Genomic DNA, 27,974 nt, shown 5'->3' on the forward strand with positions numbered 1-27,974 from the left:
AACACACACCTTATTGCTCCAAATCAAAACATCTTTATGTAATTGAGAAGGGAGAACTCGACTGCAACGAATTTGAACTAACAAAACCCATTTTTGAAGATGGCTTCCATTGATGTGGAGGAAGGGATAGCTTGTGTATATCTGATGAAAGAGAGCCTTGAAGGCAGTGCTTTAATGTTAGACTAGGAAGAAAACTTCTTGGGTTTAAGGCTAGTGTGTCTCATTCCCTCAGTCTATGAGGATGAAGAAGATAAGGACTGTTAGGATGTTCACAGAGCTTCTGCTGCTCTGACAGTCTGGAGTGGTTTATCAAGTCCTTTTCACATACAAATTCTCTCCAAGTCATTGTAGTTGGACACAATGGGGTGTGTGCCTGGATTCTGGAAAATTTATGAGCATATTTGTTTTATAGTCATTCAATCCATTAGCATTTATTAAGGGCCTATTATTTGCAAGGTAGTGTAAGACATAAAGGGCTCCTTTGAAGAAATTAGGCTGTTTAATTTAAGTTTCAGGATATTGCTGCATAAAAGGCTTAGTCTTTCACAATAAAATATTACTTTGAAATAATTTTTGGCATGCTTTTCAGTGACCACTGGATCATAGTTGTAGAGATCATCTAGTCCAACTCACTTAAGTTTTCATATAAGGAAACTAAGGCCTATGGAGATTGTGACTTTTCCAAAGTTACATAGTGACAGGGTCAGGATTTGAACTCAGGTTCTTTGGTTCCAAATGAGTTTACTACCTCAACTGCCTCCTGCTTCAGTGCAGACTTGTGTCAGGGCCATCTCTATGCCAAGCTATCCTCTGGGGGATAAGACTTCTTCCATCTCCTGCTCCTTCCCCCCAACTCCAATCATGGCCTTCTCCATGACCAGCAAGGCACCCCTGCCTCCTGACCCAGATCCCATCCATTCACCATTTTCTGCCTGCTGTTGTGACCTGACAGGATATTACACTGCTGCCTGCCAGGAAGTTCAATCTCAAGAAAGGACCTCTGAGTTCAATCCCATGCCTCTCTCAACAGTTATTTTAAATGCTGATCTGTCTGTTTTCAAACCCTATTCTCCATACTTAATTTTTATACTCAGTCTCTCTCTTTCACTAATCCCCTATATTCAATCTGTTGTTAAATCTTGCTATTTATACTTTAACAGCAGTTCTAGGGTATTTCCCCTTCTCTTCACTCACACCGATGCTACCTAAGTTCAGACCCTCTCACCTATTCTACTACTATGGCCTTATTTATTCCCTGCCTAGGCATTTTCCATTATAATGCATCCTCCAATTAGCAACCAAGATGATTTTTCCAAAATGTAGGTCTGCAATGCAACCAAAATTATAAGGAAAGTGGAAAACTGGGGGAAGGAGGGAATTTGCAGCAAGTGTCTCTGATAAAGCCCTTATTTCTCAAATATGTGGAGAACTGAGTCAATTTTATAAAAATACAAGTCATTCTCCAGTTGATAAATGATCAAAGGATATGAAGAGGCAATTTTCAGACAAAAACATCAAAGCTATCTATAGTCATATAAAAAGTGCTCTAAATCACTATTGATTAGAAAAATGCAAATTAAAACAATTCTGAGGTAGCACCTCACACCTATCAGATAGGCTAATATGACAAAAAAAAATGTTGAACGTGGGAGGGCATGTAGCAAAACTGGGACACTAATGCATTGTTGATGGAGCTGATGCAACCATTCTGGGGAGCAATTTGGAACTTTCCCCAAAGAATTATAAAACTGGGCGTACTCTTTGATCCAGCAATACCACTGCTAGGTCTGTATCTCAAAAACATCCCCCCAAAGGAAAGGGACCTAAACATTTATAATAGCTCTTTTTGTGACGGCTAAGAATTGGAAATCAAAACAATTAGGGAAGGACTAAATAAGCTGTGGTATATGATTGTTAACAGAATGTTAATGTCCTATAAAAAAATGATAAACAGGCTTATTTCAGAAAAACCCAGAAAGACTTATGTGAACTGGTGCATAGTGAAGTGAACAGAACCAAGAGAACATTGTACACAGTAACAGCAACATTGTTCAGTGAAGAGCTGTGCATGACTTGGCTGTTCTCAGATACGATGATCCAAGACAAGCCTAAAGGACTGACAGTGAAGCATACTGTCCACCTCCAGAGAAAGAACTGATAGTCTGAATACAGACTGAAGAACGCTATTTTTCACTTTCTTTCATTTTTTAAATTTTAATACAGTCTTCTCATACAAAATGACTAACATGGAAATGTTTTACATCATTGCACATGCACCTGGTCTATGGCTAATGCTTTATTCCTCACTGGTTTTCAGATAAGTAGTGTAAGAAAACAGCATCTCTCTAGATTCATCTGCCTCAACACTTCTTTACACAGACTGATCAGAAGGATTTGTAAATACTCTTTTCTTTTTCTTTTCCTTGATTTTTTTTTGCAGGCGGGAAGGCAGGGCAATTGGGGTTAAGTGACTTGCCCAAGGTCACATGGCTAGTAAGTGTTAAGTGTCTGAGGCTGGATTTGAACTCGGGTCCTCCTGACTCCAGCGCCAGTGCTCTATTCACTGCACCACCCAGCCATCCCCTAAATGTTCTTTTCTTCAGTCATTCTGGTATTTTACCTTCTTCACATTTTCCATGCACAGTGCCATAGTCACATTTGCACTCCCATTTAGTCAGAAGTAAGGAACAGTGATGTGATCTAGAACGGTTTATGCCATACCTTGGCTCCTGGTTTGTTCTGGCCAGCTGACAGAAATGATTTTAATGAGAGATGACTTGACCTCCTCTCCCCACTCAATCCTGTTTCACTTACACCATTGCACCAGGTTTCAAAGCTTGCTTAGAATCCAGTGGAACTTGGAGAATGGGCCAAAAATCTTTAGTCAACTCTTAGAGGGTAAAGCTTAAAAAATGACAGGAGGTCTCAGTCTAGTATCTAATTTGGCCTTAAGTAAAGAAAAAGTAAAAGCCAAGTCCAAGACCAAAGTGGTTAAAAGGTACCATGAAACAGGGAAAGTAAATTTAGAATGTATAGACTCCTTTTCACTAAATTGTAAGCTTGTTGTGAACAGGAATTGTTTTCTTCTTTGTACTTGTATCCCCAATACCTACCATAGTGCTCAGAGCAAAGTAGGTGCTTAAGAAATATTTGTTGATTGAATTAAAATAGATAAAATAGTCAAATGAAATCACACAGAAAATTCATACTCTCACTATAGTCAGTAGGTCTTGGTTCATATACTAAGTAGCTATGTATAGCTGTGCCATTTTTTTCTCTCTCTCTCTAACATAAGGAATATGATACCTCATGGTTGGTTTTGAGTATATATTTTAGAAATAACCTAGTGTGTCCCATCCCAACCAATCAAGATTACTCTCACACAATAGGGAGGCTTTAAGGGGTAGTATAGGAGGGTAATTTCTTTGAGTTTTTTTTTTCTGAACCTTAAAATATGTTTATCTGAAATATGCATAAATTGACTTAGTTGAATTTGCAGTAGTATAAACCATGAAAGACTCAAAGTAAATTAAATTCAACAAACATAATCATATATTTTTGATAAATTGTTGATGTTATTCAGGGCAAATATTCAATCTCCTGACATAATTGATAGACTTGCAGGGCATTTGAGCAGAGATACTGTTGGACTGCCAATACTTAGTGCTGCATTCTTCATTTAACAGTGGTTAACTTCCCTTTCTGGAAGCTACTATTTCCAGGAGTAAGGGTAGGAGAAACATGACTTAATCTGCTAAATAGGTTTCTTTGAGAAATAATTGACTTTTAAAATTATAGTGTCTTGAATCAGCAACTCAAATGTAATGACAAGGGTAAATTAAAGCTATTTGCAATAGATAAAAAGATGATCCCTGATGCAGCTTTTGGTTCTATAATTCTGTAATCTTTCTGGCATTGTGTTGCATTGAAATGGGTAGGAGCATGGGTTAAGCTAGGATTTGTGGAGGTTCTTCACCCTAGATATTTCCTGTGTGCTCAGTACTGTTAAAAGCTGGTGGTGGGGCAGCTAGGTGGTGCAGTGAATAGAGCACCGGCCCTGGAGTCAGGAGGACGTGAGTTCAAATCCAGCCTCAGATACTTAACACAAAACTAGCCATGTGACCTTGGGCAAGTCACTTAACCCCAATTGCCCTACCTTCCCCCCTCCAAAAAAGCTAAAAAAAAAAAAGTTGGTGGTGAATCCGTGTGTTATAGTAGAAAGAACACTACTTTTAATTGTCAGAAGGCCTGAATTCAAATCCATTATTATCTGTGATGAAGGGAGGAGGGAAGGAAGAATGGACAGAGGGAGAGAACATTTGGACTTGTGCTATGTTCTAGGTATTGTGGGAAAATAACCCCCCCCCAAACCTGTTTCTTTATTTATAAATGAAGATAATCCAAACCACCTATTTCATTAGATTTTTGTGAGGAAAATGCTTTGTAAGACAAGTTGTTCTATAAAGTGAACCATTAATACTAGAGATCCTTCATGAATTCTAGTATTTATATAAATTGGGTCTTTCATTGGTATGCTTCCATTATGACTATTAGTTAACACCTCAAACCTAGTAATACATTGACTTCCAAGATCTCATTCTGAGAGGGTGAGCTCTTTATAGAATGGCTGTCTGCAAAAAATAAATAAATAAATAAAATGGCTATCATGCTGCAAAAGCAGCATGGTTGTGGGAACTCAGAGTGAATTCTATGTCCTTTCACAGTGTCACTCACATTATACTTCTGCACCAAAGTAAGTGGCAGTCCTTCCAATGGAGATGGAAAAAGCAAATGTAATGATCATTTTTGTGATCCTTTTTTGTGCACACATAACTTTTTGATGAATTTTAATTTTACTTTACTCTTCAAATGTGTTATTCTACCATTCTCACTGACCCACGTAGAATTTTCTGGAAAAAATAAATTAAATATTGTATATTACTTTTTCCCTTCTAGACAGTATCTAGTTGCAAAAACTATATCCTGTGTGAAATTAAAACCACAGAAGTCTAAGGACTTTGCTCTTGATCCATACCTCTTGTGATGATTTGACCCACAGGAAACTGATGTTGTACCCGATACAGGACTTTTGGCCAAATTTAACCAGATTACACCTCAGTTATTCACGCTACCAAATGAAACTGAACAAGATCTGTCAGCAGAGACTTTGTACATAATTGACTTCTTTCTTGCCTTGGCAATTTGTAATACAGTTGTAGTTTCATCTCCCAACCAACCAAGACAAAGGGTAAGTCTTCATTTACCACAGTCCCAAACTACTAAAGAAGATAATAGGTTTAAATGTGTTTGCTCTAGTAATGTTACATAAATGAAGGATGAGAAAGGGTTATATTGCTTTTTATTGACTTTATTATTTCCTAGACTGAAAGGAAATTATCCAACTTCCCCTCCCCCCCAAATAATGTCTACTACAAAAGGTGAACTTACCTTTTAGGATACTTTATTTCATATATTTGTACCAGTTCTCTCTATGCTTTTATTTGTACATTCTGAAATTAAATAAGCAGTCTTCCCAAAATATTACACCCAGAAGTTGCCTATACCAATGAAACCAGAACTCCAGTCCTTATACCTAATCTTATGATAAATCTTTAGAGAGTCACAAACAAAACATGGTCGAAGAGGGGCAAACATTTGTGGAATGTTCATCTAGCCTGCTTGTTCTACCAAGCATTATAGTCCATTTTCAGTTTTTTTTTAATGGTTGTGGAAAATGGGAACTCACTGCTTTGTTAAGTTTTTCTTGGTTATATGTCTTCCTGTTAGCATACAACCACACTTAAAGTTCTGAATACACAGCACAAATCCAATTACAATTTGATTTAGCTTCAGATCATTTGTTTTTGGCAACTTCAGAGATGGTCAACTTTGCCATAAACATGATTTATTTCAAATTTAAAAATATTTGCTTGAAGATTCTTGGAAGATTCCCACAATCCAGTTGCTATGTGAAAATTAATTGTGTAGTTGAGAACGCAAAGTAAAGTCATGTGCTTTTCATAGAACAATTTTCCATGTAATTAGAAATAATAAGTAGCCTTTATATATAATCCTTTGAGGTTTTTGAAGAAGACCTTTGCATTTGTTATCTCATTTGATCTTCACAAAACCCTGTGAAGTAGATGCTATTATTATCCCCATTTTACAGATGAGAAAATATGTGTCTAGGGTCACATATCTAGTAAGTGTCTGAAGTAGGATTCAGATTCGAGTCTTCCTGACTCCTCTTGTCTAGTTTGAAAGAAGGTAGAGAAACTCCTCTATAAATTGCCCACAACTTTTACCAGTTCACTTGGATCATTTCAGGAGTTTTATTCAATTATTGTTTAGTGCTTACATTATGGAAAGCACTATGTTAGGAACTATAAGACATAGAAAAATAAGTAAGGGACAGTCCCTTCCCTCCTGGACCTAGCTTTATTGTCTCCTATCTAAGGAACCATATGGGAATAATAGATTATCACATCTTTGTTCCTTTTCCCCAAGAACCATAATTGTACACTGACTGCAAAAAAAAATTCTGTGTAGTTCTGTACGTGAGCCTGAGTCTACTTTTTATTATGTAGGATATTTGTGGAAAGGATTGAACAAGATAAATGAAAGCTACATGGAAACAATAACCTCAATTGATTCAGTTCCCATTTTTTTCTTCCTGGTAGAGCTGCTAACAATTTAAAAAGTGCCTAGCAGGAGTTTCAGTTCCACTGAGTTCACCAAAATTATTGCAATGAGAGCTAAGTTCTTTCACGTTCACATCATTAGCATTGCTTTTTGAGAGAAAAATAATAGAAAGTTGTATATCTTTGTGACTCTTCTGTCATTCCCTGAAGTCTTTAAGCTTACAAAGTGTGGAGGTTGGAAGAGATGGCCTGTGAGGTATTTTCTATCTCCAAATCTAAGATCCTGTGAAACTTGAATTGATTTTAAGATGTAATTAAGTTGCATAACAGGTTTAGCATAGATACACAAATTTAAACAGACAGAAACTAGATTATACTTAAAAGAAACCAGGCTGCAGGCAAATGAGATTTCTTTCATAAAATAAAAGAACATCATGAGGGAACATTGAAACTGTTCTTTTTATGTGACTTCTTTCCTTGCCACTTTATCCACCATTAACCACTGCATTTGTAAATATGTAATAAACTAATTAACATTTGTTAGATTAGTGATTTTTAGGTACTTTTTTTTTGTAAACCCATTTGCAAACACTTGAAGATTTTGGCTTATGGTGTGTTTTATTTTGTTTCCTGTAGTTAAGACTCTCTTCACTGGGTAGAATGCCCATTACATCCTTAGAGGAAATTAAAAATCTCTTCCAGAAGTTATCTGTTCGAAGGGCAAGTTTTCCATCCCTTTGCAGTGGAAAAGAACCATCATCTGGGGGTGCAAATGCCTTTGTTAGCAGACTCTCCCTCTTTAATCGATCAAAGCTAGCCCCACCCACTGAGGAAGATGCTTCCCAGTTAAGTGACGGGGCCCAAGGCCCCAGTAAAACAACTTGCCTCAAAGACGAAGAGAAATCTGAAGCCACTGCAGGCAGCACCACTGGCAGTTTGGACTCTCCTGTGGGGCAAACACTTGCCTCGGATTTGCACTATGAAGCAGAAAGCCCGGATGAAGCTGCCTTAGTGTATGCAGCACGGGCTTACCAGTGCACTTTACAGTCCCGGACACCTGACCAGGTTATGGTTGACCTGGCTGCTTTGGGGCCTTTAACATTTCAACTTTTACACATTCTTCCTTTTGACTCTGTGAGAAAAAGAATGTCTGTTGTCGTCAGGCACCCTCTGTCTAACAAGGTTGTGGTATATACAAAGGGGGCTGACTCTGTCATCATGGACCTCCTGTCGTTAGCATCTACAGGTAGGTACATGCCTAACCAATGCCTCAATCTCATTATCTTAGAAACATGCTTTGGATTAGGTCAGTATAAAGACCAGCTGGCCACGTGTTTGTAACACAGAACTATCTGGATTATCATTCTGTAACAAGCTTGACTTTGAAATCAGTCACAGGGGAACCAATCAGAATTGATGTATAAATATGTTCCATTCTTAGTGCTAACCTCTGTTTGTGAAGCATTTAGAGACAGACTAATACATTCTGGCCAGAAGCTCTTTTATTAGGGATACTTTGGTATGCAAAAATAAAAATTACTTAACATGACTAGGAACATTATTCTTTGAAGCTTAAACTATAATTTTAAAGATGTGTTTGTAATTGGAAAAGTTCATTACAATACTACTTTTACATTTTCTTAATCATTTTAGAAGGTGAGACTTTGGAAAAACAACAGAAGATAATCAGGGAGAAAACCCAGAGACATTTAGATGACTATGCCAGAAAAGGGCTCCGCACTTTATGTATTGCAAAAAAGGTAAGATGCTTTCATTGAATTTCCTCATTTCCATTGGGCATTAGAAAAGTGTAATTCATCCTACAAAAGGTCCCATTGATCTGACTTCCTGTTAGCTAAGATTTTAGCTTGTAGTGTGAATATGATTTAAGTGTGAACATAGGACTCTCCACTGCCACCTCCCACTGTCCCCTACTTTCTGTTGTTCTGTCTAAGGGAAGCTGGTGAGGAAACTGGATTTGGAAAATCCCCCATGCCCAAGATCAGGAGAATTAACTGATTAATTAAGGTCATATTATGCAGCAAAGTGGTATTGGGAAATTAGCACTAAATTTAATTCATGGGAGTATTTCAAAAGAGAATCTGATAAAGCCAAGGAAGCACTCATAACAAGAAACAGAAGCTAATGATTCTGTGGTCTAAGTTGAATGAATTTTAAGTGGGATTTTTTTTTAAACTGAGACTTAATAGGCAGTATTCATTCTTTGCTGTGGCAAAAAAAAAAATCATAACCCATTAGCCAACCTTTTGATAATGAAGAACAACATGGTATAGTGAATAAGGTCCTGAACTTGGAGTCAGAAAAACCAGGATTCAAATCCCACATCAGATACATATGAGCTGTGAGATCCTGGGCAAGATATATATGTATGTATTATATATATTTATAGGTATATACGTAGTACACACATGCACGCATGCATGTATGTGTGTACACAGAGCTGGATATAGAGGTAGATCGATCCATCTCTGTGTAAATCTATGATCCTCTCTCCAAAGCAGGCTAGGCTAGACCAAAGACAAGACTTACAGTCTATACCAAATCCTCTCTAGCTTGAAAGGACCTGCCAGAATTCATAATCCCTTGGTATAGCTTTCACAAATCCTTCTGCTCTGTGGCACCACAAGTCAATAGACTTTAGTGTCAGATGCTTTAATAGAAGTATAGTATCTTGAACTAAGAATACTCTAGTCTCATAATCTTCCCTGGTCAGATCATAGCTTCAATATTTCTGTAAGTTTTGGGTACCCCTTTCATTAATAAGGTGGCACACTTTCAGAGTGGGCTGGTCAGAAACTATGTTTTATGAAGAAGGGACTTAAATTATATCACGAAGAGTAATTGAAGAAACTAGTGATTTTTTTCCTGGAGAACATATAATAAAACATTTAGGAGGATATTGCAGCTGTCTTCAAATGTTTGAAGGTCTATTATCAGCAAAGGTGTATGAGATTCATTCTGTGTGCCTATAGAGGGCAGTGCCAGGGCTAAGGGATGACATTAACAGGGAGGTAGACCTTGGCTCAGAGATGGAGAACGTGAGGCCTTGAGGCCAGATGGAGCCCTCCCCCTGCGGGCTCAATACCAGGAAGGGCTTCCTAATGAGTGGAGCTGTACAAAAATGGAAGGGGCTGCTTTAGAGGACCTTGGATTTTCTATCTAATTATTTTTGCAGAAGCTGGGATAGTGTAGATGAAATTCCTAGGAAGTTTGACTAGATAACTTCTATGTTCCCTTCCAACTCTAATTTTATGATTCTTGAACAAAATATTTTCGGTTAGTGTTATTCCTTTGGTACATTCTAGAAAGCCTTTGATGATGCTGATGCTGATAATGGTGATAGTATTTACATAGCATTTTATGGTGTGCAAAGTGCTTTACAAATATTATCTCTTTTTGCCATCACAGCAACATTGGAGGGTAGGGGCTATTATTATCCCCATTTTATAAATGAGGACAACAGAGGTTAAATGACTTGTCTAGGATCACATGACTAGCAAGCATCTGAGGTGGTATTTGAACTCAGATTTTCCTGAGTCCAGGTCTAGTACTCTATCCACTGTGCCATCTAGTTATTAAAATGCATTTTGCCTAAGGAGGTTTTCTCTAACTTCTCTCTCATTAACATATTTGGAATTTTACAGATAATTTTTACCTGACCTGAACGAGTGAAATTTAACACAAGTGGTTTTCAGCTAGATTGGTAAGGGAAATTGGTGGGCTTAAAGCTTATGTAGTTGGGTAGTAGCATGAGGATATTTCTGGCTAGGAAAAATGATGAAAGTACCAGGAAAAAGGGAACACTAAATATTAACTTTGTTTACTTTAAAATTTTGCCTATGGTAAGATGGTAGACCCAATTAATATTATAGACTTGGAGATATATGGAACTGTCCTAAAAGTACTTTTCATTTCCTCTTTCCACATAGGTCATGAGTGATGCAGAGTATGCTGAGTGGCTAAAGAATCATTTTTTAGCAGAAACTAGCATTGACAACAGGGAACAATTACTTCTTGAATCTGCCATGAGACTTGAGAACAAATTAACATTGCTGGGTAGGTAGAAAATAATTATCTCGTCAGTTCAGCATTTATTAAGCAATTGATGTGCAAGAGGTACTTTGCAGAATGCTGGGAATGTCAAATAAGATAGAAATCAAAACAATCTCTACCTTCAAAAATTGATGTGGGTGGTAGTAGTGATTTTGCCCTAAATAGGGCAAATTTGAGAAATTAATTAATTTTCCTTTCTTTTCTAATCTAACCAAGATTGTAGGTAAACAAATGAAAGAGTATATGTATATCTTATGCTATCCAGAAATGATTCTGCCTCCCACTTCCAACATGGCTCCACCAGACTTTCAATCCACCCTATCCATTTCAGTGAGAGAGAATTGGTTGGTAGTGAACCCAGACCCATCAGTCTTAAAATTGTCATCTTTTAAAAATTAAATCCAATGCAAAGACAATAGAGGATTCTGATGTAGCAGTTGCTTCCTTTTTGACTTTATTCCTCCCTATGGCATTTCTTTCAACTAGTATAAAAACTTGGAGATTTTTATTCTGAGTTAAATTTTGACTCACCAAAAAATTCTTCTTTCCCCCATCCTCCTTCTGTTTCTGAGTCCCCACTTCTGAGCTGGGAGAATACTCTGTATCTAACAAGAATATCACACAAATCCGCCCTCCTTAGGGACTTGTCCCTGCTCACCTTCCCTTCATTATTGTAAATACTATTTTCAGATTTGTAATTCAGCCTTGTTCTATAGGTGAGTACTTAAAACTTTACCATTTCACATAGTCTTTATCAACCTGCCTTCCTTATGAGTAATCTTAGTGTGGAATTAAGTTATTACTTGTTGGGATGAGCTTTTTTATGTATTGGGCATATTGTGTGTGTATGTGTGTATATATATATATATGTATATGTGTATGTATATATACATACATATGTATATATACACACACACAGAGGAACATACCAATATCTTACATTATTTACCAAGATACGGTCAAAATGGATACATGACCTAGATATAAAGAGAGATATTACAAGAAAATTTGTAGAATATGAAACATTTCTTATTAGACTTATAGGTAGGCGAACAATTTATGAATAAAAAAGAGATAGCAGAGTGAGGTATAAATGGATAATTTCTATTACATTAAATTAAAAAGATTTTGTGTAAATAAATGTAACCAAGATCAGAAGGAAAGCAGAAAATTGGGGGGGGGATTTATAGATAGTTCCTCAGATAAAGGTCTCATATGTCAAATATATAAAGAATTTTATAAAACCTATAAGACTGAGTCATTCCCCAATTGATGAATAATGAGAGGAAACGAATAGGCAGTTTTCCAACAAGGAAATCGAAACAATTTATAGTCATATAAAAAAGTACTCTAAATCATTATTGATTAGAGAAAATGTAGCAGCAAGCACCCCAGCGTCCCCAGGGTTGCTGCCACCACAGGTTCTTGGATCTGCTTTGTTAAAGGAAAGCAACTCAAAATGGGTTAACAAGCTTACTTTAATCAGTCAAACATATATCGTTTATCTAGTTCAGGGGAAAAAGGTCAGCACCCCAAACTTCAGAGTATACAGACAGAATTATCAAGACAGAGAAACAGATCAAGTAGAGAGTTTCCAAACTGTCCAACCATTACATCCATACCAAATCAACATCTGGGTTTTTCAAAGCTGAGGGGGGGGCTCTCAACAACGGCTTCCCAGAATCCAGATCAAATGACAGAACACTTCTCAAAGTGAGCCCCAAAACAAAGCTACACATCAGGGCTTATATAGCCTTCTCCTGGCTCAGAGAATGTAACAACCTTATTGACCCACTGGCCAATCAAGAAGTATCTACTGAAAAACAAGCCTCCCACCCCAGGCTCCAGGTACACTTTAGCCTAGGGGCAGGGAAGATCTTCAAAATTTACATTCCCATTACAGAAATATAAATTAAAACAACTTTGAGATAAATCAACACCTGTGAGGTTGGCTAAAATGATTGAATGGGAAAGTGACAAATGCTGGAGGAGATGTGGAAACACTGGGACACTAATTCACTGTTGGTGGAATTATGAATTGATCTAACCATTTTGGAGAGCAATCTGGAATTATTCCCAAAGAGTTATTAAACTGCCTATACCCTTTGACCCAGCAATACCACTATTGTTTCCAAAGATGATTAGAGAAAAAGGAAAAGAACCTATATGTTCTAAAATATTTATAGTAACTCTCTTTGTGGTGGCAAAGAACTAGAAATTGTGGAGATGTTCATCAATTGGGGGATGACTGAACAAGTTGTGGTGTATGATTGTGATGGAATACTAATTGTGCTATAAGAAATGATCAGCTTGACGATTTTAGAAAAACATGGATAGACTTATACAAAATAGCAAAATGAGCAAAACCAAGAAAACATTGTATGTAGTAACAACAATATTGTTTTGAGAACCAAAGTAACTAAGTAATTTTGACTATTCTAAATACCCAAATTCACCACAAAGGACATATGAAGGAAGATGCTATCTGCATCCAGAGAAAGAACTTATAAATAGAAGTATGTATAAAATGATTTTACATCTAGATAGATATTTGTGTCTAATGGTAACCATCTCTGGGATGGGGAGGAGGGAGAAAAAAGGGGGGGAAAGAAATTTACATGATAACGTTATTATATATTTAAAAGGAATAGCAAGTTGTATATCATAGATTTGCAGTTTCATGTGCAATCATCTTTTATTATGTTATGGAAATGCTTGTTTTATTTATAAATTAAATACAATTTAAAACAAAAGGAAAAATAAAGAAAACTTGAGTTTAACAAACTGGCTTCTGCCTCTTACAGAATCTCTCTCCTCTCCCCATCTCTAACCTCATTTTAATTCTTTATACGTAATTGTTTTTCTCTAGTGTCTATGGAGAGGTTCCACAGTCAGTATATGGAGCCTTCTCTGAGTGAGCCTGTTGCAGGTTGGAACTTCAGAGGTAGAATTGTTCTCTAGAATGGATAGGCTGGGTAGGTAATAACCCAAGTTGACCCTACGGGCTTCCATTGGCTTTGGTTCCCTAAGTGCCCCTGTTTTATATTGTCCTACTGTAGGTGCTACTGGCATTGAAGATCGTTTGCAGGAGGGTGTTCCAGAGGCAATAGAGGCCTTGCAAAAAGCAGGAATTAAGATCTGGATGCTGACAGGAGACAAACAGGAGACAGCTGTTAACATAGCTTATGCTTGCAAACTACTGGAACAAGATGACAAAATCTTTATCCTCAACACCCAAAATAAAGTGAGTAGAAAAATTATCAGCTAGTTTTAGCTCAGGGGTGCAAAATGTAGTCACTGGGAGCTAGAAACAAAAGAAATTGAATAATCGGTAAATGTCTGTTTTATTGTTACAAATATAGACCAGTACATTGTAGTCTTATGTTTGATAGGGTAACGTATCATATCACTGTAACAGTAACTTAGTAGAAAGTGCCTACTGTGTGCCAAACACTTATGATAGTAAAGGGAGAGATGTAAAGTTTGAATAAGAGATGGTTCCTGTCCTCAAGAAGCTTACAGTCTAGCCAGAACATATATTTAACATAACTATAATTAATCACTAAGCATTTATTAACCACCTACTGTTTGATAGATACATTAGAGAGGGCCAACAAAAAGTGCTCTGTGTGGTTGTAGAAGGAACATCGTTATAGAATATGTAATTGGAATGAACCTTCCTTGTCATCCATTCCAACCCTGTGACATCCTCTGCCAGAACAATTTGCAAGTGGGGAAAATGAGACCCAGAGTGGTTAAGTGACTTGCTCAAGCTTACACTAAATACATGATAGGGCTTGATTTGAACATAAGTAGTCCTGACCCCATGTCCAGTGCTCACTTTCTTATACCTCCCTTTCTTACACTTCATGACTCCTGGGTACTGCCCTCTTCTGCCCTAAACCTTGGACCAGTAGCCTTGAATTAGCAACTGTAGGGCAGAGAAGGAGGTATAAAAATACTGGAAACATAAGTCAATAGAAGAGTGGGATTCCCTTGTTCCTATCTTCAGTCCCCATGGAACAGCATACTAGACAGTCACACCCACTTTCTTAGAAGGCCTATCTGCTGCACACTCTGCATGCTCCTGGTAAGGACCAGAGGCCATTGGATCTTTTTAACTCTTTCCTTGGCCAAAGGAATGAGATGCAATATAGCCACAAGCCCTATGGGCCAAGGAAATGCCTGGCATGGAGGACTTGGCAGGTCTGTAATGGATGAACCTGAGATCATATCGACTTGCTTGGCAGAGGTGGGCTTGTGATATATCTCTTGGCATAGCCTTGCTGTAGTTTCTCCCACAACCCCCAAAAGGAGAAGGAGTATAGTGCCATACTTGGGCTCCTGTGATCTTAATAGGTAATAGGGAACTACTGGAGTTTATTGAATGGTGGAGTAACATGGTCAGTCCTATGCTTTAGGAATATCACTTTGGCCACTGAGTGGAGGACTAGAGTGGGGGGAAACTTCAGTAGGCAGACTGACCAAAAGGATATTGCAGTAGACCAGGTATGAGGCCATGGAGGACCTTCACCATGTGGTAGCAATGTCAAGAGAGAAAGGATCATATACGAGCGAAGGTGCAAAATTGGGGAAGGCAAGTTTTGGCATCTGATTAGTTATGGGTGATAACCCAGAGGGAGGAGTCAAGAATTACACTGAGGTTATGAGCCTGGGTGACAGGGAGGATAGTGTTAGACTATACTCTCTACAGTAACATGGAAGTTAGGAAGAAGGAAGGATTTGGAGAAACAACTTCTCCTGTTTCCTCCTTCTTAAAAAAAAACGAAAATCATAATTGACCTACCTCAAAGAGTTTTTGTGAAGATCAAATGAGAGAACATGTAAAGTGCTTTGTAAACCATGAAGTTAAATTCTATTATTGTTTTTACTGTTATTTTTATTGTCAACAAAAGGCACTCTCCATCTAAGTGATCTCAGATGGTATCAGTGATGCTCTTATATTGTATGGGTCCACTCCAGCAGAGGTCAGCCAGATAAAGAGGCTTAGGGCTAACTTCCCCAATATCCCTCCAAACAACCATCTGCTGGCTGACATCCTCCTCTTGAAACTTTCTATATTTAGTTACTAGTCTAGAACCTGGACCACATGTTGCCTATTCTGTCATCAAGCCCGTGGTTAGAGCCTTTCCAGCCCCATAGAACCTTTACTGTGGAAGCACAGTTTTCAGTGCCCAAGAGTTTGTTACCTCCACACCTAAGAATTTCATTTCTTGAATTTTTCTTCTACATTGCATACAAGAAATGGTTTCTTGTGACAGCCAGTGAATAGTTTGGTAAATAATGGTCCTTGATAGCATTTTAAAAGGCAGGGACTATAAGGATACTCAAGTGCTCAATGCATTTGCCTACCTTGGAGCATTTGCCTACATTACCCCATTCCCTCCCAGTCCCCTACCTTCCTATCTGCTCCCTCTTTATCTCTACTTCTCAGAATCCTCCACCACCTTCAAGACTTCGCTTCAGTGCCACCTCTTCCAAGTTTTTGCCAACCCCTTTCACCACACTCCTAGAGGGCAGGAACTGATTTTTTCAGTTCCTGACACATACTCATGTTTAATAAATGTTTATCAAATACCTATGCCCTCTGGTGGTATTTCTTTGCCATTGCTTCTGGTAAGTTGTAAGGCTTTTTGAAACATTGTACTCTGTACAGATTCTTCTTTCTTTTCTTTTTTTCTTTTATTTAGTATCTTATTTTTCCCAGTCACATGCATAAACAACTCCCAGCACTCATTTCTAAAACCTTGAGTCCCTTCCAAACCCTTCCCTCTCCCCCACAATTGAGAAGGCAAGCAGTTCAGTACAGGCTACAGGTGTAGTCAAGAAAAACATTTCCATATTAGTCAAGTTGTGAAAGAAAAAAGACCCCTAAAAGAACCCCTAGAGAAAAATAAAGTTAAAAAAAGTGTGTTTCAATCTGTATTCAGACACCATCAGTTCCTTCTCTGGGGATGGACAGCATCTTTTATCTGAAGTCCCGGATCACTGTATTGTTGAGAACAGCAGTCATTCACAGCTGTTGACCATCCCACAATATTGCTGCTACTTTGACTGTGTACATATTTTTCACCCCTACCCTCAAACTGGGGTATTTAATAGGAATTTCATTGTTCAAAGCAAATTTGAATTTGTTCTATCCTTTCAACCTTCCCTCTCACAAAACCCCCAACAAATAAACTTTCCCTCCAGAAGGCTGGTCTGCCCACATTTGTTTTGCCTTCCGGCTGAGGGGTTCTTTGTCCATTTCTGCCCTTTTTTGCAGTGCTTACCCATGTTTCCCTTTACTTAGCTCAAATCCTAGCCTCTGAGAGATCCTTCCCTGACTATACCAGGTCACAGTGATTTCTTTTTCCTCAGAAACCTCATAGGACTCATTACAAATTATTTAACCCTTTTCATGTACCATCTAACACTCTTTTGATGATGATGATGACTAGCATTTAAATAGCACTTTAAAGTTTGCCAAACCCTTTATGTTTACAGGGTGTCCCAGAAGTATTAGTGCAGTTTTAAGCTACTGAAGCTTAAAATTGAGTTTTAAATTACTGAAGCTTAAAATTGAGTTTTAAGCTACTGAAGCTTAAATTTGAATGAAGACATTTAGGATGCCTAATATTATCTCATTTGATTCCCACAACAACCATATGAGATAGTTTTTATCCCCATTTTACAGGTGAGGAAACTGAGACCAGAAGAGATTAATAGAATTGCCAGGAATAAGAGTTAGTATCTGAGGCAGAATTTGAACTTGGCTCTTTTTTTGTTCCAAGTCTAGTAATTTATCCATTATACCATGTTCTTGGATTCAGCTATGTCTTTTTATTATTTTAAAAATAACATCTTAACTCATTAGAAGAAAATAATGCCCTAAAGGCTGTCCATATGATAAAGTACTTTCAGGCATACACTAGAATCAGAGGAGTTTCTATCACAGATGTAACTGCAGAGATAATGCTATTCAGTGATGTGCTGATTGCTGGCATTCATTCAATATGTAACAAGTACTTATGGGGCACCTACAAACTTCTAGCTGAGTGTGGGGGTACAATATGGACAAAAGGAAGGCCCTACCCTTGAGGAGCAAGGTCTTACATACCACTGGAAGTAAGCAATCAAAGTTGATCTTTCTTCAGTGACTTGGAAGACAGTGTCTTGCCAGAGTCCAAACAAAAGAAGCATTCCCTGTGGGTGTTGGGTGTTAGTCCTCAAATGTTCCCACTGGCTAATATCATTGAATTAATGGTACGAAACCCCAGCCTACCACAAAGCTACCTCATTGAAATCCACAGGAATGCAAAAGAGGTGGATTTGACCATTTGAGGGCAGGACCTTTGCCTCTTTTTTTTTTGTATCCCCATCATTAAACACAATGCCTGACACCTGGTAAGCACTTAATAAATGTTTATTGACTGCCTGACCATCCACAAGGATGAAAAATGTATATTGTCAAGCCCATGACATACAACTGGGCTGGCAGCTTATCAAATACTATCACCATCTAGATAATCCCTGGTAATCTCTTGTAGATGACAAAGAGGCTGGGCCTGAAACTGAATGGGAACAAGAAATCTAGTAATATTTCTTTTGTTAAACTGATTGTTTTCAGTGATTCTACACTGCCTGATGCCACAAAAATCCCATCCCTTTTATGCCATGGGATCTCAGCCCTAGAGATGGGAGCGACCTCATAAGCTATCTAGTACAACTCCTTACAGACGAGGAAATTGAGAGTCAGACCTTGAAGCGCCTTCACCATGGTCACTCAGGTAGTAAATGTTAGACTTGGAATTTCAACCCAGGGTCTCTAACTCCACAGCCAATATTCCTTCTTCTCTACTATGCTGATGTGATTTTTCCCTTTAAATATTTCTTATGTGGCTGCAAATCATGACACAATACAATATCCTAATGACTAAAATTACAGTAATACAAAGGATAATGGAAAGCCATGTGGCAGGCTTCAGTAGCCTCTGTCACTGCCAATAACAGTCCACAGAAAGTGCTTTCAGAAGGGCATAACTAGATGAAGAGATGATAACAGACCGTGGGGTCATAGATTTCAATCTTGAAGGGGAGAGAGCATGAAAGGAAGTTCTTCAGCATGTTAGATGCATCTCTGTGAAGCATTACTAGAAAGATACACATCAAACACAGGCTGAAAAAAGTATGGCGGGGTCAAATCTGTATCAGAGAAAGGAGGGTCCCACCCTGGAACCACATCTCTATCATCAGAGAACTGGAGCTGAAAGGAACCTTTACTGAATCAGGAAACCAAAGCCTACAGAGAGAAACCAGCCTGCCAAAGATCATACAATAGTCAAAGGCAGAACTGGGATTGGAACTCAGTTTCTCTGCTACTCAGTCTGGTTTTCTTTGTAGCCTACCACACATCCTCCCTCCCATCAAAGCAGAGATCATAAGCTTCTTTTGGAGTCTGGACAGTGCCTAACATGATGTCTTGAACATCTTAGGCACTCAAAGGTCTGACTGATCTAAAAATGACTTCTATAGTCTCATCATGCTGTGGAGTCAGGAAACTGGGTCCAAATCCCTTCTCAAATCCTCACTAGCTATGTGATACCGGATGACTCACTTTAACCTCTCAGAGCCTTGGTTTCTTTGTCTGTAAAATGGGGATAATAACACCTACCATATTGGGAAGATCAAATAAAGTAAATGTCTATGAAGTACTTTGCAAACCTAAAAGATATTTGGCAAATTTCATCATCAAATAAAAGAATTGTGAACATCTGCAAAGCCAGTGCTCACTTTCTTTTCTCTTATGATGATGCTCTAATTAAAATAATGACATCTCAGTTATTGCCACTGCCAAAGAATGTCTTGAGAATTGCAGTCTGTTCCTTGGACAGATGAAAGGTAATTTCAGCTGCCTCCCTATTTTGTTCTCAGGCTTTGTGCTGTCATTGACTGCCCCCTGTACTCTGTAGAACAGACGCCTGAATGTGTCATTCCCTTGTCTGCAATGCCCTTTCCATTGTCTTTCTTTTCATAGCATTTAAGGTTCAGTTGAAGTTCCATTTCATGAAATTTTCCCAGTTACTACAGCTTGTCCCTTCTCAATGTTGATTTCTACCTGTATCAGATAATTTAGCATGAATTATTTATTCCCTTATATTGTTTATCATAATCATAGTTAGCATATCAGAATCCCCCTTAATGCTAATGTCTTCCCTCAGTTGAGTATTGCTAATTTATCCCAAATATGTCTTGTTTGTACCTAGTTGTTTGCATATGGTCTCCTTCATTGGACTGAGCTCTTGGAGAGCAACTTGGTTGTTTGGGAGAGGGGGGGCTGCCTTTCTTTTGTATTCCTAGCACTTAGTGGTTCATAGTAGGTACTTAATAAATGATAGTTGACTGATTGGCATTGTATAGTAAACAGAGAACTGGCTTCTGAAGCGGGAGGACCTGGGTTCAAATCCTCCCAATGACACATAGTATCTATATGATCCTGAGAAGGTCCCCTAACTTCTCAGTGCAGTAAGTCTCTAAACCTAAATTGCATAATAGTTGCTTATCTGCATGGATTGTGGGATTTTCTTTCTTGGGAATTCCCTAACCCAGTGAAATTAGAACACCAAGTCCTCGGTCCTGGCTCCTGACCTCCCAAGATTGTTTATGATGTCAGCATTTTAACCTTTTCTTCCCAAGTAGATAGTTAGGTGGTTAAAGACTGAATTCTCCTGGCTTTTTGAATGTTCTTTTTCTTCTCCCTCTCCCTACCATACAGACCTAAGTGCGCATGTACACACACACACACACACACACACACACACACACACCCCTAACAAAGTTTATATTTTATGAATTGCAAGTGTTGGGATTCTAATACACATAAATAAGTTTATCAAAACATGTCAACAGAAGCAAAAAATATTTTTTCTCACCAATAAATATTATTGAGCACTTATTCTCCTCATTCTAGATAGGCCCTACCCATAATCAACATCATGAACAAGGGATATTTGCATGTCTTCAATGTAAAGTCTTTTTTAAATGCTTAAAATAAAATTTGGGTACATAACAAGATAATCTCCAGTTACGTGAAAATTTCATTTCTACGTGTTCCACTCTTCCCTGCCTTCTCAAACAGAGCATCCAGAACATCAGTCATCAGTTTCTTACATTTCTTACATTCTTACAGCTCAGGGTCACTATTTTTAGCATTGTTTATTACACCAAATTATATAATACTGTGGCCTCAGGATCTCCTGAGTAGGGCTATTTGCCTCCCAGTTCTCAATGTTTTTTTGACCACTTGTGGCTTTTATGGCATTTTGTCTCTGTGTTCCATGTCATGCTGTCAGATGTGACTTTCTGCCGCTGTCAGTATGCCTGCTTCTAGCAGCCTACCGTCCCCCTCCTGAATTACTGCCTCTAATCTTATGCTGGGTTTGGAAGCTAGCTAACCAAGGTCCTTAGAATTACAGCATCATTCAATTAATCTACAAACCTTTATTAAGCATCTTCTATGCCCCAGGCACTGTGCTAGGCCCTGGTGATACCAATGTAGTTAATGAAACAATCCACACTCCCAAGGAGCTGACATTCTAACAATTTGTCTCTTGAGAGCATCTCCTGAGGGTGAAGCGCTAAAGCTTTCATGCATGGGCATTGGCATTTGCCTGGGCTAGTCAGAGGTATTTTTGATTATTGTCATTCACAGCTGTGTTCTGGACCAAGTGAGATAATGAGTGTAAAGCACTTTGCAAACTTGAACTTTCTATGTAAATATGAGCTGTTCCAGCTAGATGATATAACTGAATAATGGAGATACCTAAGTATAGTAATATACATTGTAGCCCATTTGTTTTCTTTTTAGAGTTACTGGTTTGGAGTGGGGTTTTTTCTTTCTGTCCAATAATTTTTTCTCTAGATAATTCACTTATTTGACTAATTCCTCCCCCCCCACTTGTAAATGCACATGCAAACACACTCCAAGACATACATGCATGCACAGGCATAACCCTCTTCAAAAGCCCTGTTGATTGCTGAAATTATATAGATTACTTCCCACACTAGGTAAACTTGATGGATACAATAACTGCTGAAGGGAAGAGAAAATGGAACACCATGGGTACAGCATTAGTGTTTAATCTGTTTCTGTCTTCCTCTCCCTCTCTTTTTAAGGAAGCCTGTGAGATGTTGATGAATAAGACTTTAGAAGAACTCAAGAAAAGTGTTCAAAGGCCTCCAAATGTTCAGTCTCCTGGCACTCACATTCCTCAGCTGCGAGCTGGGCTCATTATCACTGGGAAAACGTTAGAGTTTGCACTGCAGGACAGTCTGCAGAATCAATTTTTAGAGCTCACTGGATTGTGCCAAGCTGTTGTCTGCTGCCGAGCAACACCCCTGCAGAAAAGTGAAGTGGTAAAATTAGTACGAAACCAGCTCAAAGTGATGACCTTGGCCATTGGTGAGTATGGGCATCATTATGGGTTCTGTCCCACTCAAATTTTGTGACACGATCTCTCAGCTTCTCCATTTGGATGATTTTCCTTCTCTAGGATTTTAGAAAAGTGGGATAAGCAGGGAAGGGATTTGTTTATCTATCATAGTCAATAAAAGTTTCCCAAGTTCATGTTTTTCCACATCCAAACTTATATTATTATCCTTTCTTTTTAATGCCTATTATCTCCCACATCCAACTGATCCCCCGGGAAGGTGATGGAGCCAATGATGTTAGTATGATACAAGTTGCTGACATTGGAATAGGAATTTCAGGCCAAGAAGGCATGCAGGTTAGTGAATGATATGTTCATGAAAGTCCCTATGACCTCTAAAAACTACTCACTTCCTAAACCAAGGCCTTCTCTGTGCATCCCATAAATTTTGATATGTTGTCTCATTGTTGTCATTCTCTTTAACTAAATTATTTATTGTTTTTTGTGATTTGATCTTTGACCTACTCATTCTTTAGCATTAGTTTCCGATAAATTTTTTATCTCTTTCCATGGCCCATTGTTGAATGTAATTTTTATTGCATCATGATCGGAAAAAGATGCATTTAATATTTGTACCTTTCTGCATTTGATTGTGAGGTTTTAAACCCTAACACATGGTCAGGTTTTGTGTAGGTATAGCCTTCTCTGTGGCAAAATCTCAGGGAGGAAAGAGTCCTAGATTACTAGATGGGACACTGAGTGGCTAATTCAAAACTATATTGCTGATTTTCTATAATTGTATAGCAATTCATTTCGCTTGAGTCTCTTTTTCTTTAAAAAAAATTTTATTACAAACTTGAAAAACATTAACAAACATAAACATTTCCATATTCAAAGATCAGGGGAATAAAAGATTATGTAAGGAACAATAGGTCCTTATTTTTATGCATATATGATATTTTCATAGATCACTTTTTTGCCACATTTTATTTTTTTCCTCAATTAAAAAATGTTTAAACTATTTTTAAAGTTTTGAGTTCCAAATTCCTGAGACAGTAAGCAATCCATTATAGTCCATACATGTGCAAACATGTAAAACATTTCCATCTTAGTCATTTTTTACAAGAGGATTTAAAAAAAAAAGCAAAAGTGAAGAATAGCGTGCTTCAGTCTGCTTAAGTCAGACAGCATCAATTCTATCTCTGGAGGCACATAGTACACTGCATCATGAGTTCTTTGGGATTGTCTGGGATCATTATATTGCTGAGAATATCTAAATCATTCACGGTTCTTCACTGAACAGTATTGCTGTTACAACATTCTCCTGGATCTGCTCACTTCACTTTGCATCAGTTCATGTAAGTCTTTCCAAGAGTCAATACATGTCTCTTATCAGCTTTGAAGAAATATTATGAAAGTGAATGCTCTGTGAACATGTCATGAATCATGAAGTGCTTTCTATGTAACCACTATGTTAAGGGAAATGCCAATAAGGAAACCACTTCTGCCAATGCAGATTTGCATCTACTTTGTAACTTGGTGTGGAGTTGTTTAGATTACTGAAAGGTTGAATGACTTGCCCAGGGTTACAAAGCCAGCGTGTATCAGGAACAGGATTTGAACCCAGGTTCATGATGGAGCCAAACTATCCCTCAACAATGCCACCCTGTTCCTTTAGAGTTTATGATAACTTTATAATACGTCAGAGAAGAAAATAACAACTGGAAGGGGACTTAATATGTCAACCATGGTAATCCTCAGTCCGAAATGTTATTTTTCAGATATGGCCAATGTGTTGATTTGTTTTGCTGAATTATACCCTTTTAAAAAAATAAAAGAGGGCTTCTAATTAGAGATCTAACCTTCTGTGCTATACTAATCCTACCTTATGTTTACATGTTGCTTTTAGCTAATTTCTGTTGTTTCATTTAAAGCTCACAATAACACAATGAGGAAGATAATAGTGGTGGCCTTCTCATTTTGCTGATGGGAAAACAGACATGATTTTAGCTCACATTATAAATGGTAAAGTAAAAATATTACTCTGTGCCCTCTTCTACAATTTATTTTTGTGCTTTTAAAATGTTTCTCTTGATTTTCCTTTTTTTTTTTTGCATAGCTATCACTACCCACAAATCACAACTATCATCCCTAATTAGAAGCACTACCATATTTTTTTTTAATGTATAATTCAGGGGCAGCTATGTGGCACAGTGAATAGAGCACCAACTCTGGAGTCAGGAGGACCTGAGTTCAAATCCGGCCTCAGACACTTAATCCTTACTAGCCATGTGACCTTGGGCAAGTCACTTAACCCCAATTGCCCTGCCTTCCCCCCTCCAAAAAAAAAAAGCAAAAAAATGAATAATTCAGCAAAACAAATTAACAGAGTGGCCATTTCTGAGAATACATGGATCTCTAGTCCATCTCACCTCTGTGGTGAGAAATATGCTTCATCAATAGTCTTTGGGAGTCATTATCATTCCTTTGAGCAGGGTCCAGAGGCCTTTCTAATGTTTTCCTTCATGTTATTATTTTGGTTATCATATAAATTGTTCTGACTTAGCAAAGATGACAAAAACAGAAAACAGCATTGGGACTGATGTTAGACAACATGGGGAAAAGCAAAGATTCCTAGGGCACTTCAATGAAGACTTCGAGCCAAGTTGACTTTGAATCATTAATGAGTACTTTTTGTGTCCAGTCATTCAGCCAGTTCTGCACCCATCTAGTTGTATTATTTAGTCCACAGCTCTTCATCCTTTCCACAAAAATAATATACTTCATGAAATATTTTCAACAATCTAGAAAACTTTATAATATTCCCTGTTCCACCAGATTAACATTGCTTCCCAAAAAGTTTATCTGGAATATTGTGTTCTTTATGAAGGCATGCTGGCTCTTTGTAATCACTGAAAGGTTGAATGATTTGCCCATTCTAAATGTTTTAAATGTTCACTAACCGTCTTTCTCATGATGTATTGTAAAAATTTTCTGATTAATCTCACTATCCTATGATTTCCAGATTCTTCTTTATTCTTTTTTTTTTAATGGAGAGCATTTGTCCTTTTCTAGCCCTGAGGTACTTTTCCATTCTCCATTCTTTCAATACTTGAGGTTATAGTTCATCTTGGAGGGGTGACTTGAATTCATTAAGGTCAGCTAGATTCCCCCTTACTCTCTCCTTTGTTATCTTGGTTATCAGCTCCCTATTAATCATTTTTTCCTTGTCATTTCCAATGCAAATTCTCCTTGGCAGAAAAAAGAACAGAAGAAGCAAAATAAAAACGGAACAGCTCTTTCTCCTCTCTTGTCAATTATCACTGTCTTACTACTCCAAGAAGCAATCCAATCTCATATTTAAGCTTCGTCTTTCCCACAAGTTGGTTAAAAACAATAACAACAATGCTGGGTTTTACCTCTAAAGCTTCATTAGAAATAAACGCCTGGGGCGGCTAGGTGGCACAGTGAGTAAAGTGCCGACCCCAGAGTCAGGAGGACCGGAGTTCAGTTCCGACCTCAGACACTTAACATCCACACACAAAAACACTAGCCGTGTAACCTTGGGCAAGTTACTTAACCCCAGTTGCCCTCCAAAAGGCAAAAAAAAAGAAAGAAAGAAAGAAAGAAACTCCCCACTTTGTGTAGAGAACTTAGCATTTTTACTCCTAAAATCTGACCAAAAAAATAAACCAGCTAAAAGAGAAAGAAGCATCATCTGAGTATTTGAAATATTCTATGTGTATTATATTTGTAAGACCACTTTAAATTGTGAACTTCCATAAAGTAAGTAAGTATAGATACATAATAGGTTGTTTTGCTAGGTGGTAGACTTGTTGGAGAAATGACGTGTTTGCCAGGTAATGTAGGCTTAGGGAGCATCTCTTGGTCTTAGTAACTGGACCTTCCCTTCTTCAACTCAATCAAAACAAAAATTAAGCCTTTCTCCAAAGAAAATATTGTCTCTACCTGTTTCTGAAGGAGAATAGACAAATGGTATAAGAAATAACCTACCTGTTTGTGTATGATATAGCAAAGCTTTTATTTTAAGAGTGCCATGTCAATTTAAAAGCTAACTTAAATAATTCAGGAGCACTTGTCTTCAGCAACATGGCATAGAGGAGTGAACACTAAATTTATAGAGGGAGCATGTGATTTTTCTTTCTGGCTGCCTCATACACTGGCTCTGTGATCTCAAGTAAGTCATTTCACTTTGATGGACTCAGTTTCCCCATTTTTCAGATGAAGAGGTTGGACTGGATGTTATCTGAGCTTCGTTCTAGCTGAAGGTCTGTGATTTTATGATCTTGTGATCTCTGAGACTACTCCCAGATCTATAAGTGACATCTCATTACCTAGTCTACAGCCCACTGCATCCTGACTCTGGTGCCTCACTGAGATAAGAAGATAATCTTTTTTTTATTAGTTTGTTTATTTACTTTTAGTTTACAACATTCAGTTCCACAGTTGCTTGAGTTTCAAATTTTCTCCCCCCCACCCCCACATGGCAATCGAGTATAAGATCTACAAATATCTTGTGAAGATAATCTAGAGTGCTTAAAGTATATGCCAGTAGGGTACAAGTTCTGGCAGACTGGACTGGCTAGAGAGGCTCTCAGCATATTCCTGGGATCGAATCTGTCTGTTATGTGAGGTTTGACTTAGGTAGGTGACAAGAAGCTCACCACTTAAAAGTCTGGCAGGAGGCACATGGTTTTGTTTGATTTTTGTTTGTTCCTTTCCACAGAAACACATAAAGACCAGGTGATGCTATGGTAAGATTGGTAGGCTTTGAGTCAGCAAACCTAGGTTCAAAGCCCAGGCCTTCTACTTACTGTGTGACCCTGAACAAGTCACATCCTTTCTGGGCTTTGGTTTCTTTATATATAAAATGAGAGGGTTGGACTGAATGACCTTTAAGGTCTCTCCTAGCTCCGAATCCATGATTCTGTGATCTCTAAAGGAGACATACTGAATTATGAATGTGTCCATGAAGGGAAGAGCAGTTAGCTGGCACAGTGAATAGACTACTGGGGCTGGAGTGAGGAAGACTCCTCTTTCCTGAATTCAAATCCAGCCTCAGACACACTAGCTTTGTCACTCTGGGAAAGTCACTTCACACTGTTTGCCTCAGTTTCTTCATCTGTAAAATGAGCTGGAGAAGGAAATGACAAACCACTACAGTATCTTTGCTAAGAAAACCCCAAATGGGGTCACAGAGTCAGACACAGTAAAAACACCTGAACACCAACCATGAAGGAAAGTCTCCACACTGATGAAATGACAGCCTGTCGAAATTGTTTAGTATATCCATGTGTATGTATGTATGTATAGTCTTCTGAACAGCTTCTGCCATAAAAGGAAAACTGCCTGAAAACTATCAAGGAAACCTTTTAAAAAGATATCTTTATTGATATTTTTATATCATGTACATTTTTCAGTATATTCTTCTCAGTTGCAGAGAACTGTTCCTTATAAAAAAAAGTAAAAAGGAGAAGAAAAGTCACCAAACCTAACCAACAATGACCCTATAAAAATTCCACACTCATCTTTCCCCCACCTCTGCTAAGACCCAGAGGAAGTACCTTCTCATATCTCTTCTCTAGAACCAAGTTCAGTGTTGAAATTTTCAGTTATTCTTCTTTCCATCTCTTAATTTTGTGCATATTATTTTACTGGCTCTGCTTACTTCACTTTGCATCAGCCCATAGGTCTCCCTCTCCTCAGTATTTATTCTGTTTATCACTGAACAGCACAGTAATAGTCCATTATGTTCAAATACCACAACTTGTTTATCCATTGCTCAATTATGAGCATTGACTTTTTTTCC

At 38.0% G+C, this 27,974-nt stretch overlaps 1 protein-coding gene across 2 annotated transcripts in view; it reads left to right on the plus strand.

The window, feature by feature from the left end:
- Nucleotides 1-27,974, plus strand: part of ATP10D (ATPase phospholipid transporting 10D (putative)) — a 122,482-nt gene that overhangs the window by 80,627 nt on the left and 13,881 nt on the right. For both annotated transcript variants that reach the window (XM_069105178.1, XM_069105177.1), the window contains 7 exons: nucleotides 5,060-5,248; nucleotides 7,278-7,887; nucleotides 8,295-8,401; nucleotides 10,592-10,718; nucleotides 13,775-13,959; nucleotides 21,891-22,176; nucleotides 22,425-22,501. In XM_069105178.1, coding sequence (XP_068961279.1) covers nucleotides 5,060-5,248; nucleotides 7,278-7,887; nucleotides 8,295-8,401; nucleotides 10,592-10,718; nucleotides 13,775-13,959; nucleotides 21,891-22,176; nucleotides 22,425-22,501 — 1,581 coding nt within the window. The remainder of the gene's footprint in view (nucleotides 1-5,059; nucleotides 5,249-7,277; nucleotides 7,888-8,294; nucleotides 8,402-10,591; nucleotides 10,719-13,774; nucleotides 13,960-21,890; nucleotides 22,177-22,424; nucleotides 22,502-27,974) is intronic.

This window comes from Petaurus breviceps, unplaced genomic scaffold (genome assembly GCF_028583685.1).
Source record: "Petaurus breviceps papuanus isolate PSGF00001 unplaced genomic scaffold, PetGlider_PUasm1.0 76, whole genome shotgun sequence".
Classification (NCBI taxonomy): Eukaryota; Metazoa; Chordata; class Mammalia; order Diprotodontia; family Petauridae; genus Petaurus; species Petaurus breviceps.